General features: G+C 59.8%; 1 protein-coding gene across 1 annotated transcript in view; it reads left to right on the forward strand.

Annotated features, from left to right (window-relative positions):
- The window catches only part of GTF3C1 (general transcription factor IIIC subunit 1), a 65,989-nt gene extending 53,277 nt beyond the window's left edge, over positions 1-12,712 (forward strand). The window contains 13 exon segments of the mRNA XM_033101032.1: positions 758-820; positions 1,555-1,648; positions 2,459-2,631; positions 4,023-4,159; positions 4,162-4,260; positions 4,263-4,308; positions 4,929-5,185; positions 6,345-6,625; positions 7,897-8,448; position 8,754; positions 9,570-9,621; positions 10,420-10,612; positions 11,538-12,712. Of these exon segments, the coding sequence (XP_032956923.1) occupies positions 758-820; positions 1,555-1,648; positions 2,459-2,631; positions 4,023-4,159; positions 4,162-4,260; positions 4,263-4,308; positions 4,929-5,185; positions 6,345-6,625; positions 7,897-8,448; position 8,754; positions 9,570-9,621; positions 10,420-10,612; positions 11,538-11,750 (2,161 nt within the window). The 3' untranslated portion in view covers positions 11,751-12,712.
- Positions 12,713-13,320: the final 608 nt, after the last annotated feature.

A 13,320-nucleotide genomic window follows, 5' to 3' on the forward strand; every position in this document is an offset into this window, starting at 1 on the left:
AAGAAAGAGAAAGTTCGAGCTGGAATAACACTAACTTTGATCCTGAATGTTGAGGCAGGCGAGGCAGAAAAGAAAATGGTTCCAAGTATTTCCTTGTTTGACTAGACTAAACAGTCCAGTTGCTTTTGGTTTTTGTTTTGTGAAAAGGTGCTTTTTCTTGATACTAAATTTTAGGAAGAATTGACTATGGCAACGGTGAATTTTGACTTTAGTTTTATAGAAACCAAAGACATGTCTTACAGTTGTTGTTTTTTTTTGAAAAGTCAGTTCTATAGTTTATTCTTGTATTTATTTGCTTGGTATGAGCACGATAAAACATCACAGGAAGCTCAAAAAAAAAAAAAAAAAAACAAAACAAAGAAAAAGACGGGGAAAGAATCCGTAATTCCAACACCTGAGACAGCAATGCCCTGTCTGGGGCGTTTTCTTCCAGGCTCCTTTATCGTGCTTGTCTGTAATCGCCATGAGCCCACGGATTTATATCCGCCTCCTCTCACACGAGCAGCAGCCCCCTGCCTGGTCGCACGTGGCTTCCTGACTGTCAGTAAATGAGCAGTCCTCATTTTCTCAACCCGCATGTTCGTAACGTGCTCGCCTCTTGGACAGAACACTGTACTTTCTCAATTGACATGTGCACGTTTGGGTCCCAGTGAGTTACACCATGATCCAGCATTTCCGCCAAGAAATGACGTCTTGAGCAAGCGTCAGCTCTGCGTTGTTGCACTGACGTGTGGTTTCTGTTTGTTTTCTCCTGCAGATACCGAGTTCTGGTGATTGGAGATAAGAAAGACCAAATCAGGAAAGAGGATGAACTTAATAGGCGAGTACTGACATTCGCACCGAGTGCCTTTTCTCGGCCACTTGATTAGGTTGCCTGTCACAGCACGAGGGCCGCTAGGGCCAAATCTAGCCGGCCGTTTTGTTTTTGTAAAACAAGTTTTATTGGAACAGCCACACCCATTCTGGGTGTTGTTGTGCTGCTTTCATCAGCACGTCAGACCTGAGTGGTTGCAACAGAAGCCAGGTATCCCACGAAAATTAACTTACCTGTGATCTAGCCGTTGACAGAAAAGGTTTCTCCCCCTAACCTCGCATATTGCTGGCCTAGCCCGAACTCACAGCCCATGAGCTTTCAAGGGAAACGGCTTTTTTTTTGCTTTTTTTTTTTTTTTTTCCCATCTTGAATAACCAATATTCAGTTTGATTTTCACTCTGTGTTTTCGGTGAGAAAACCTATTCTCTTTGGAGGAAAACTTGTTTAAAATGGCATGAAAGGAAAACACAAGTACTTAACCACATATGGTAGTTGTGAAAATCTGCTCCCAGGTCACGTCCCCCATTCCACCCCAGGCTGAAACATTCTTCCTGCCCAAACTGACCCGTTAGTAAGCTTCAAACCATCTGTGCTTTCTTTTCATTTACGCACCCTTGGGGCATTCAGGTCACTTTTGTGAGACTGGAAGCAGTTTTAGTTTTTTAACGAGAGCAGGGCTCCCCCCCGCTCCCCCCCCCCCCGTGCCGTTTGCTGAGCCTCATGCCGCCCCTTCCTTTCAGTGTGGACGACATCTACTACCTGGTTCTGCAGAACCTGATCCAGAGCACGCTGGCCCTCTCAGACAGTCAGATGAAGTACTGCCAGTCATTCCAGGTGGGTGTCGGGCACCCAGCTTCCGGCCTGCAGCAGCGCCCCGGACCTGGGGGCCATGAGAGGCTGGTGCCTGAGCTCTCGCTCTTTCTCTGGTTGGCTGTGCAGCCTCAGGGGACCTGAGTTCCCCTGAAACTCTGGCCCTCGCTTCTTCCGTCTTTGAAGTGTGGGCCCTGGGTCTGGTGACCTCCAAAATCCCAGTGCTTCAATGAGGGGTGGACTTGTAGGAGGCGAGGCCAGAGAGCTCCCAGGGGGCCGTGTCCAGCGTGGTGACGGGACATTCTGCCTGCGGGGGCAGGAACACGTGTCTGATTTAGGCATCGAAGGATAACTTAGCTATGGAGAGTGGCCAGACCATGGCACATGTAGAAGCAGGAGAGCAGAGAGCTGGAAGCGACGGCGAGACGCAGTGGTGGCATGAGCTAGATGGTGGCAGGTGTAGACAGCACGACCCAGATGCACCTGGGGACATAGTGTTGGGGTGGAGCCCACTAGATCTACTGGTGGGCTGCGCCAGGGGCAGCAGAGAGCGGCCTCAGAGGTGAGCACCGACCCCTGGGGTCTTTGCATCCAGAGACACAGGGTGAGGTACAGAGCCTTCCTTTCTCTCCAGTCGCCTTCCTTCTCGATGGTCTCTGCGGTGGGACATGATGGGCGGGTGAGGGCCGAGCGCCGGGGTTGCTGGCGTCCCCTGGGCTCTCCCCCCCCACCCCCAGGTGCCAGCTCCAGCCTCCCGGCCCCTCGTCCCCCTACCAGCTACTTTTGTCCCCCGGCCGGCTGCAAAGCCTTGCTCACATGTCTGCTGTGTTGCAGACCTTCCGCCTGTACCAGGAGTACAAGGACCAGATTCTCGTCAAGGCTTTCATGGAGTTCCAGAAAAGGAGCTTGGTCAACCGGCGCCGGGTCAGCCACTCGCTGGGCCCGAAGAAAAACCGGGCTTTGCCCTTTGTGCCAATGTCCTACCAGCTGTCCCAGAGCTACTACAGGTGAGCACCGGCTCAGGAGCCCCAGGTCAGAGGCTGAGCCAGGCAGGGTGGCGCACGAGAAGGGCAGTAACAGGACAAGTGTCTTCATCAGAGTGTGGCAGCCGGGGCCTCCTGTGGCCTCGCATACGAGATGTGTCCTCTGGGAACCAGCTTTCTCAACCACACCTGTCCTTCCTCGTGTGGGCATCCGGTTAACACTCGTGGAATTTTGTGTTGGGGCATTTGCCGGTTTTATAGGTAGTTTGTTTTCCTTTCTCCTGTCAAACTGGGTGAAATGACTTCCCGATTTAATAACTGGTCCAGTTCAAAGTGCGCCCTTCTGGTGGGCGTCCCCTCAGGCCTCTTCCTCACACTCAGAAGCTGCACCACGCCGCCCATCTCGCAGGCTCACACGCTGCTTCTGAAGCCATCAGGTGTCTGACTCAGTTTGTGGCACGGCAGCAGCCTGAGTGGGTGTGGACTGGTGAGAACCGCCTTCCGGGGGCCCCCCTGACGGAACAACCCTCACGGCCCCCCTGCGTGGCCTCACAGCAGCCACAGGCGCGGCGTCCTGCACCCCCAGCCCTCGAACCGCACAGGGGCTCCATCAGAGTCGTCCCAGGAGTTCCTCCCTCGGTGGGCTCCCCTTCTCACGCTGTCTCCTGGACCCGTCCTCAGTTCCTCACAGACGCTGCTTCAGAAACAGCAATGACAAAACGAATGCTGTTGTGTTCTTTTATCCGTCTCTCTGCCTGTGACTTCGGAAAACTTGCTCCTTTCCTACACACCCATCCCGAGTGACCCTCAGGCTCCCTTGCCTCCCCAGGGAGCGGCCAGGTGTAGTAAAAAGAGCCGTAGCCTGGGAGGAGATGGGCCCAAGTCCAACAAGACCATCTGACCTCGAGCCACTTCTCGTATTGCAGCGTCCTCATGTGAGCCGAGGGTGGGTGTCAGCAGACGACGAGGACCTCTGGGTCCCTCTCCCTGACCTCCTAAGGTCCCTCTGTCTCTGTGGTTACAAGTCTTGGAAAGTGACCTTTGGGCAGAGTCAAGGGCTTGCCTGCGGCCACGTTTTGGCAACAGTGAGATGGAGCGCATGCGTGTCCTGTCATCTCTGCGTGGGTTCAGGGCTTGCCTGTACAGAGATTAATCACACAAGTACATTCACCTTCCCCCGGGTGGCACCAGTTTGTAGTGAGCGTGGGGCACAGAGTTAGCCCTGCTCGTGACCCTGCCTCGAGGTGCTCAGGTGAGTGGGGAGAACGGCGCAGTTCGGCTGAAACTCAGCGCCGGCGTCTGAGAAGGAAGAGAGAAGCGGTGTGTTGGTTTCGACCGCAGTGAGTGGGAGTGGCCGAGCCCGGCCAAGGATGGGCCTGTCCTCAGGAGGCCTTTGCTTCTTTCTTTCTGTGCAGGATCTTCACCTTGGCGGTTTCCAAGCACCACTGCACAGAATCGTTTCAGTTCTTCGACAGAATCCGCGCTGCCGGCAAGTGGGACCAGCCTGATAGATTTTCCTTCAAAGACCAGGACAATAACGATTCCCCGAGTGACTGGTGGCGTTTTCGCTGGACGGCCCTGGAGGACACTGCGTGGCCGCCCTGACCCTCCTCTCTCTCGGCCTCGTTTCCGTGGACGTCAGGATCCCCGAGCAATTGTCGTGCTGGACAGTTCAATGGTGGAGAACGAGGTCATTAAAAGGTAAGCGCTGGCGCCGCACACGCTGCTGTTTGTGCGGCTGGCGGCCTGTGGCCCCGTCACTTCTCTCACAGCCGCGGTGTCTGCAGCTCTGCCCAGCCATCCGGCATTATTCATGCAACAAGTGTGCTGACTAGTGTTGGCACTGCATGGGCATTTGCTGTACAGACATCAGGGCCCCCAGGAGGGCCTGTCACACCTGTGACCTGGGGATGCCTGTGCCACGTGCAGTGTGGGGCCTTTGGGGGGGCCTCGGGCGCCGGGGAGGCAAATGAGGTGGGACTTAGCTGTGTCACAGTGTGACAAGGAGGGTGAGCAGAGGAGGCGTGGGCTCCTTAAGGGCATAATAGCCGGACTGGAATATGATGGGAATTAGGCCTTGTGTGGACAGACCAGGAAGGGTTTTCAGGCAAACGGAACAGTCCTTGCAAAGACGCGAGGACATGAACGGGTGAGGCGCAGGGCGTGGGGCGTGGGGCGGGGGGCGAGGGACCATCTGAGGGGCTATCTGGCGAGTGCTGGCCACTGCTCAGGCCGCACTGCAGGCGCTGAGGGCGACAGTGTGTGCCTGGAGGGCTGGGCCGGCCTGAGCGTGGTAACCCGGGGCGGCTTCCTTCTCGCAGTCTGGGGAAGGACCGGGCCCTGGAAGAGGATGAGGACGAGGACGACCTGGATGAGGACCCGGGCGCCAAGCGCCGGGGCATCGAGGTGAAGGCGCGTCAGGCCTCGCACACCAACTACCTGCTGATGAGGGGTCACTGTGCCCCCGGCATCGTCGGCACCCGCAACCTGAACCCCAACGACAGCATCGTGGTGAACTCCTGCCACGTGAGCTTCCGGCTGCGCCGCAGCCCCACACCCATCCAGCTGGGGCCCACCGGTGAGCGCCGCCCCCAGCCGCCGAGCCCACCTCCCTGCTCCCAAGGCCAAGGGCGGAGCCGCAGAGGATGGGCTGAAACCAGGGCCCAGACAGACGGCTGCCACCTGGGCCACAGCTCCAGGGGTGCACACACCGGCCCTGGGGGCCCCTCGCTGGGCGCCCCAGCTGTGCTCACGTGGCTTCATCAGTCACCTGTCAGTGGGGGGTGGGGAGTAGGAACAGCCGCAGGCCCCCGGCCCCCAGGCCCCGGCAGGCTCTGGGGCAGCTTTTTCCCTGCTTCTGTCTTTCGTTTTGCTGGTTCCTTTTGTAACGTTAAGTTATGCCTTTTTACGACATTTTTAAGTATTATCTTTTGATTTCTGAGCATCCCACTTACATCCATCATCTCTCACCTCTTCTACTCCCAATTTTTCTACTTTTTCAGTTCTTCTATTGATGGCTTTTGAAACTTTCAATAACTGACTTAAACCTCCGTTTCCTGCACCCTCGATTGCAGGCGGTCTGTCCTCCCTCTACGTAAAATGAGACTGTTAGGCCCCGTCCCTTCCCTGCGTTCTCTTCCTCCTTCCCACCCCTTTCCTGCCTCTGACCGACTTGAGTTTTACCAGCCGAGGTGGATGGTGTTCCCTTGCAGTTTCGTAACCACTGTCTGTGTTCTGTGCTTTGTCCGGAGCTGGACCCGGGCAAACGAGTGACGACCGACTGTGGGCTCCGCACAGACGCTCTTACAGGAAGCCGCCGAGAGCAGCCCTGGCTGGTGGACGCAGGAGCAGGGCTTGTGGGAGGGCCCCGGGGGTCTGAGGGGCTGTGAGCAGAGCGTCCCGAAGCTGGGTCCCAGGGCCCCCCCTCCAGAACGTCAGGGTCACAGTTTCTAACCCCAGCCCCGTCTCCAAGCCCTTCTTTCTGAGTCTCGGGCGGGAGGACCGCGCTCGCCCCTGGGGAATCCAGCCGCTGTGGCCGCAGCCCAGGACCCAGGGGCACATCTCAGGAACCCGCCTGCCTGCCAGGGGCCTGCTGCGCCCACCAGAAGGTGGCCCCTCGCTCTTTGGGGAGCAGGCACTTGGCACTGGACCACGCGCCACCTCGGTATCACCAGTGCACTTCCTGGTTGGAGGGCGGGGGCTCCTGTCAGGCCTGATGTGCTCTCCTGTCCTTGCAGCCCCTTCTCTGGAAGACCTATCAGTGGGAACCTCCTGCCTCCCGGACATCTTCACCAGGCTGATAAACCCCCAAGAGGACACTTGTAGCTTGGACGAGTTTGTCCACCAGGTGGAGCTGTCCGGGTACAAACCTGCAGATGTGGCGGCCGCCTTGGAGGTCCGGGCTGCCATTGCGGCTGCCGGCTGCTTTGGGGTGGACAGGGCGGCGCTGAGCACACAGTTCTCCTCCTTGGACACGGCCGACGGGGAGCGTACCAGGGCCTTCGCAGACTACGTGCAGGTGAGCTGTGCTCTCAGGTAGCCTGGGGGAGCCCACACACGGGCTGCAACTCCCACCCCGGATGCACACTGCAGGTGGGCTTGGCTGGAGACAGAGCACAGTGGTTTTAAAATGGAATTAGTTGTCAACATTTGAAAATAAGAGATTTTGCCTAAACCCCAGCTTCTCCTGAATGAGGTTCGAAGGGCCTGTCCAGACGGGGCCCTCCCGGCTCCTTCAGCACTATTGCCTCGAGCCCCTTGACTCACCACGGTACCTGCTGGGCCTGTTGGCTTCAGTGCCCTTGAACCCAAAGAATGTAACAGCAGATGGCCCTTCCACATGGGGTGGGACCTGGTGCCCTGTGTGCTGTCGGCAGTGGGAGGCAGCAGGATGCTTGTCACTTGGTAAGGACGTCGTGGAGACGCCTGCCTGGCAGCGTCGTGAGGTGGGAGGAGGATGGAAGCCAGTGCTGGCTGTTACCAAACAAGACCCCCCGAGTACAGGAAATAAGAGCAGGTGACGACTGCTGTTCACGTGGAGTTCCATTATTCATAAAATTCTTAGTGTATCTGGAGCCTGGGGAGCTGAGGGGTGGGGTTGTCCCCAGGCCAGGCCGTGGAGCCCAGGCAGCAGAGCCCAGTGACGGTCGGGAGCCCCCTCGGGTCCCTGGTGCCGGGCCCAGCGGGGGAAAGGCGTAGAGGGTGAGAGTCCGCAGCAAACCGGCCCCTGACCGACCCACACGGCCTGGACGTGAGGCCTGGTTCCAGGCAAAATTCCTTCACACCCTGACATGTGGGTTTTTAAGACAAAAATCAGAAGAAAGATGATGGTGACTGTATGTGCCTCCCAGAGCTGGTGCAGCTCCCAGATGAGAACAGGACATTGGACGCCGGGCCCAGTGTGAACATGACAGGAGTTAACTGTCACTTGCATGGGAATGATACTGGCTTTGGCAGGAGAACCTGACAGTGGTCCTATGGGAGGATACTGGCCGGGCAGAGTGACCTGGAAAGTCACTCAGCCTCGAGGGTGCAGCTGTGGTCCCAAGTTCATGCATCTGACTTGTACAAAAAGACACACTGAGCCTGGAAAGGAAAAGGACTGCCCCAAGGCTACATGGCCAGCGGATGGCCAACCCTGGCCTGGACCCCGGCCTCGGCCTCAGTTTTTCTGCCCTGATGGGCTTGGGCTTGCCACTTGTTCAGGATGCTGAAACACATCAGGCGGGGGCAGCAAACCCCGGTGGTCCTGGATCCCGCCCAGACCCAGTGTGTCTCCCGTATTCCTAGGACCTCTTGGAGCGACATCAGGTGCTGGAAGTCGGCGGCAACTCCATTCGCCTGGTGACCATGGCCTCGGCCCAGCCCTGGATCCTGCGGTCGGTGCTGCCGAAAGGGAAAGAGGAGGAGGATACTGACACTCAAAGAGAAGACCCCCAGGCCAGACCTCCGGAGGGCCCTTCCAGCGAGGACGACACCCGCGGACAGGCAGGCACCCCCTCTCAGGGCTCCCAGGGCGGCAAGAGGCGTGCTGGCTGGGCGAGCACCGACGCGGCCTGTCCGCCCGGGGAGGCTGACTCCGACAGTGCCCAGAAGCCCCCGGCAAAGCGGCCCACGCTCCAGGACGTGCGCTTGGGCCCCGGCCCCAGAGCGGAGGAGGCGACAGAAACCCCGGTATGTGCTCTGCCCGTCGCTCCTGAAGATGCAGGTGCAGAGGAGTCTCTCCCAGGAGCATCAGAAGCCCAGCAAGAGGACCAAGATGGTGTCGGGGGACCCGGCTCCCCAGGCCGAGAGCCTCTGAGCTGTCAGGCCCAGCTTTCCGAGGGCTCGGAAGACCCCGAGGTACAGCACCTTGCTCCCCACCCCACTCCCCCCTGCGTGTCCTCCTAGCCGGGAAGCTGCTGCTGGTGAGAAGAGGCCTCTGCTTCCGCTTTGCAGAGCCTCAGCCTGGAGGGGAAGATTTGCCCCTTTAGCTTTAGCGTTTCCGCCAGAGGGCAGGATGCTGCTGGGACTCGCAGAGTGGGAACCGCAGTGCGAGACAGCAGAGGTGGTTCTAGAAGGCGGTTGTCCCTGGCGGCCGGTGGGAGGGAGGCAGTGCAGGATGGGACCCCCGCCTCCCGTCAGGATGGGCCCCGCCCTCCCGTCAGGGTGGGGCTCCGCCTCCCGTCAGGATGGGCCCCGCCTCCCTTCAGGATGGGCCCCGCCTCCCGTCAGGATGGGCCCCGCCTCCCGTCAGGGTGGGCCCCGCCTCCCGTCAGGATGGCCCCGCCTCCCGTCAGGGGTGGGCCCCGCCCTCCCGTCAGGATGGGCCCCGCCTCCCGTCAGGATGGGCCCCCGCCTCCCGTCAGGGTGGGCCCCGCCTCCCGTCAGGATGGGCCCCGCCTCCCGTCAGGATGGGCCCCGCCTCCCGTCAGGGTGGGCCCCGCCTCCCGTCAGGGTTGGCCCGCCTCCCGTCAGGATGGCCCCGCCTCCCGTCAGGGTGGGCCCCGCCTCCCGTCAGGATGGGCCCCGCCTCCCATCAGGATGGGCCCCGGTGCAGAACCTGTGTCCCGGCCCCTCCCATCAGCCCCGCGTGTGCATCCTCCTACATCTTCTCGACAGTGGCCTCTGCGGGTGGTTTCTCAAGGTGTTCCGTTTTGGGGGCTGTTTTGCCCAAGGGTCCCACACTGCTCTGCGGTCAGGGCTTGTGGGTGGAAGATGAGGTGTCGCTCGCTGGCGCAGCGGGGTCCTCGCGACCCTGGGAACGAGTCCCCACACGTGCCCCCGCATCCTTGCCGGCAGTGTTCTCGGTGCGCTGGCTTCGGCTCCATGGCCACCACCCCGAGGGCGGAGTCTCCGTGAGGAATGGGGTCCCTTGTTCAAGGCTTTGTCCCCACAGCCCGGCAGTACTTGCTGAATGAATGGAAGAGGCAGAGACGAGCTCCCACTTTCTAAAGTCCCTCCCGTTCTTCCTGTTGTGTCAGGTTTGGCGGAGACTCCTGTGGCTGGCAGCGTCCTGCAAGCCATGCAGGAAAGGTGAGTGTGTGACTCAGATTCACGCCTGGGCCTGTTGGCGGTGAGCGGGGGCAGCTCGTCCTGGGGGTCCGGCAGGGCACCCAGTGGTGATGACCCGTGAGGAGCAGCAGGACTGGACCGTGCCCCAGCAGTGGTCCCGGGCCGGCGGGGGACTTGGGAATGTGTGGGACTGTTAGGTCGCCCCACTCCCTGGGCGCCAAGGCAGGTGCCCAGCATGTGGCGGGTGGGGCCGCAGCACTGGGCACGTGCAGTCCCGGCTTAGTCTCCAGCAGCGGGTTTCACAGAAGCCTTTCTGGTGGGAGGGCGCCCCCCCACGTGTGCGCCTGGCTCCCGAGCACTCAGGCTGTCCCCCCAGGGCCCCGTGGGGAGGTCGGAGCCTGTCGCACACCTGGGCCCTGCGTGGCAGACCCGGCTCACTGATTTGGTGTTTGGCAGAAACCTGTATTGTGAGGAGAGTGTGTGTGAAACCCCCTGTGTACGACACACAGGAGATCTGCGTTCCGCCCTCTGTGAGCTTGGCCTGAAGGTGGCCAGCCACGGGCCCAGGGTCCGGGCCAAAGCTCCTCTCCCTCCCCTGCCAGAGTGGGGGGACACGGGGGCTGCTGGCTCTTCACGGTCTTTCCTCAGCTGGTGCTCGCGGGCCCTGGGGTTGGGACCCCTGTGACCTGGGCCAGGCCCCAGCCCTCCTGAGCCTCAGTGCCCTGTCTGTGGAGCCAGGCCCACCCCCACCCCTCCCTGTGAGCGACTGCCCCCACGCCCCCTTTCCCCCCGAGCCTGACACCGCTCTGCCCACTGCAGGGACTGTGAGACCATCTGCTTCCTCAGCCGCCCATGGCGCGTCGTGGACGGGCAGCTGAACACGCTGGTGTGCAAGGGCATGATGGAGGCCGTGCTCTACCACATCATGAGCAGGCCGGGCGTCCCCGAGAGCTGCCTGCTGCAGCACTACGACGGCGTCCTGCCGCCCGTGGCTGTGCTCGAGCTGCTGCAGGTGCGGCGGGGCGGGCTGTGGGGAGTCCACCCCGCTCCCTCTTCCTGGGCCCTGGGCTGGGGTCTCAGAGGGCTCGGGTGCTAGGCACGCTGGGTGTGGCCACCACATACAGGCACGACCCCCGAGGGGCAGTAGGCGCAGGGACTGACCCACCGGCCTCCGGGCAGAGAGCCAGGCTCCCCAAAACAGCCTCCTGTCCCAGGTGTCTCCCTTATACCTACCGGCCCAGAGAAGTCTGCCCCACTGGCGAGTTCCACGCCCATGCTCCGTCCTCCTGCCTCTGGCCTCCTTGCCGGTTGGCTGCTGGGGCTCTTGGCCCTGCATCTCCAGTCTCCATAGTCTTCCCTCGGCCCCCTGCAGCTCCACCCACACCCTGCTTCCTGCCCCGTGCCCCCAGGCCGGCCCTCACTGCAGCCCCCACCGCCATGCTGCTGCCCAGGCCTAAGCATTAGCATTCCCGGGTCTTGCCTCTGACATTTCTTCTGGAGCAGGGGTCACGGGCCCACGGGCAGGCCAGTAAATGAGTGAGGACCCCTCGTGGGCCGTGGGGAGAGCTGGACATGCATGCACCCTCGGCCTCCTGGGGGGCCTGATCCCCATCCTGCACCCCCAAGGCCATGTGTACCTGTGAGCTCCAGGTCCCCCACGGAAGCTGAAAAGCTGAAGTTCAGTGTGAGATTTCCCAAACTTCAAAGCACGTATAGGCCAAAGACAGCCCCATGTGGAAGCTGTTTGGCCCGTGGGAGGCCCGTCTGCGACCCCTGCTCGGCTGCACAGATGCCGCTCACTGTCTCTGTCTTGCCCTGGGCTTTTGCCTAAATCCTCCTAGTAAATCCCTACTCGTCGCTCAAGGTGTCCCTTGTCCTGGGAAGCAGTGGACGTGGTCTGTAAATGCATCTGTAAAGCTGTATGTCTGTGTCTCCAGGGCCTGGAATTCCTTGGCTGCATCAAGAAGCGCTTGCTGAGAAAGCCGGCGGCCGTCTCGCTCTTCTCCAAGCCCACAGTGGCAGAGGCAGATGTGCCCTCCAGCCCAAGCGAGAGCTGCATGGTGTTCTACGAGCCCACACTGGACTGCACCCTCCGCTTGGGCCGCGTGTTCCCCCATGAGGGCAACTGGAACAAGTGGGTCCACTTATGAGGCTCGTGTGGCCCTCTCGACCCTCCCTTCCCTGCTGCTGGCTCCTCAGGAGTGAGCTTTCCTGGGCCGCGGCCTCGGCCACGCTGGTGCTGTGGCCTGGAACTCCGGGAAGGGGCCTCCCGCCTGCCTGCTCCTCCTCCTGCGCTGGCCTGGGGGCCCTGGAGTTGTGGGGCCCCACCCTCGGCCTCCACGGTTCCCGAGACGTGGCTGCCCAGGCCCCGAGCGTCCTGTGTGGATCTCAGGGCTGCCAGCTGTTGGCCAGTGCGGATCAGGGGCTCTGGGTTTCAGGGTTCTCCCCGTCCACACACACACGTTCCTGATTATTCCAGCAGCACGACAGACTCACCTTGGCTCCCCAGAAAGACCAAGTGGCCCTGAGTGGTGGAGCCCTGTGGGGACGTGTCTCAGAACGGGGGCTGTGTGCCCCACTGCCAGGCACCCCAGGACACACTTACTCCTCTCCTGCCCGAACAGCTGACCCCTGAGGCTGTGTCACCCAGATGGGAGCCCTCGGGTCCCTTTGTAGCCGAACGAGCCACGTGGCAGGCCTCCCGCTGGGAGGGTGCACCCTCTCCCGCTGGCTAGAAACCAGGAATCCCTGTAGGTTTAGGGGTTTGTTTGTTTTCTTTTTCAGTCTCTTTCCTCATTTAGAAAAACAAAAACAAAAATCCCCTGGCATGTATTTATTTATTTTTTAATTAAAGTGAAGTAAATGCATTTAGTTATATGTGTTTCCTAAAGAGTCTGGTGCCCGGAGGGATTCGTTGTCTTCAGCTGCAAAGGAGCCAGGAGTGGACATCCCCAGTAAAACCAAAGGACGAGGACGGGCTGTGGCTGGGCCCTCCCGCCTCTCCCCCTCAGTGGAGCCACACCTGTCCCTTGACAGAGAAACTCGTGTAGGTGGCAGAGGACGCAAGCCTGTGGCATGGATTTTTTTTTTTTTTTTTAGTTGCCAACATAAAATTGGTTTCACATTAAAAACGAAAAATCCAGATTTCTATCTTCTGAAAAATGAAGAGATCGGCAGCATTGCATGTGACGGGTCAGAAGTTGAGACGTGGCCCCCAGTCACCGCTGCCCCCGCCCTGCGTTTGGTCTCACGGCCACCTCAGCTTCTGTTCCTAATAAAACCAGCCCCTTCGGGCACGTTTAACCTGCTGTGCCTGACCTGGCCCAACTCTTGGGCCTGCACTTCTGTCCTCCGTGTCAGGGACCTGTCACTGGTCACTCCGAGCCCAAAACCGGGGTCACCAGGGATGAGCGTGGCATCCGGAGTTGTGAGGGTGGACCCCAGCACAGCCAGGACCTGCCCAAGTCTTAGCATCATTGCTTTCTTCCCTTTTCATTTCTACTCACGTGTAAAAAGATAGTGTTTGCAGGGGATTCTTTGAGATAAAGTAGAAGAATACATGTGAACTGCTTTAGAAACAAAATACTTTCCAAACGCTGATTATTTGGGAGTGTCCCCTGTGCTGGCAGGAAGGGAGGTTTGGGGGTCTTGGGGCTAGAATATCCCCTGCACAGGAGGACCAGGTGGAGCACATAGGATCAGGACTTTGTTGTCTTCCCC

The sequence above is a fragment of the Rhinolophus ferrumequinum genome (assembly GCF_004115265.2).
Source record: "Rhinolophus ferrumequinum isolate MPI-CBG mRhiFer1 chromosome 15 unlocalized genomic scaffold, mRhiFer1_v1.p scaffold_54_arrow_ctg1_1, whole genome shotgun sequence".
NCBI lineage: Eukaryota > Metazoa > Chordata > Mammalia > Chiroptera > Rhinolophidae > Rhinolophus > Rhinolophus ferrumequinum.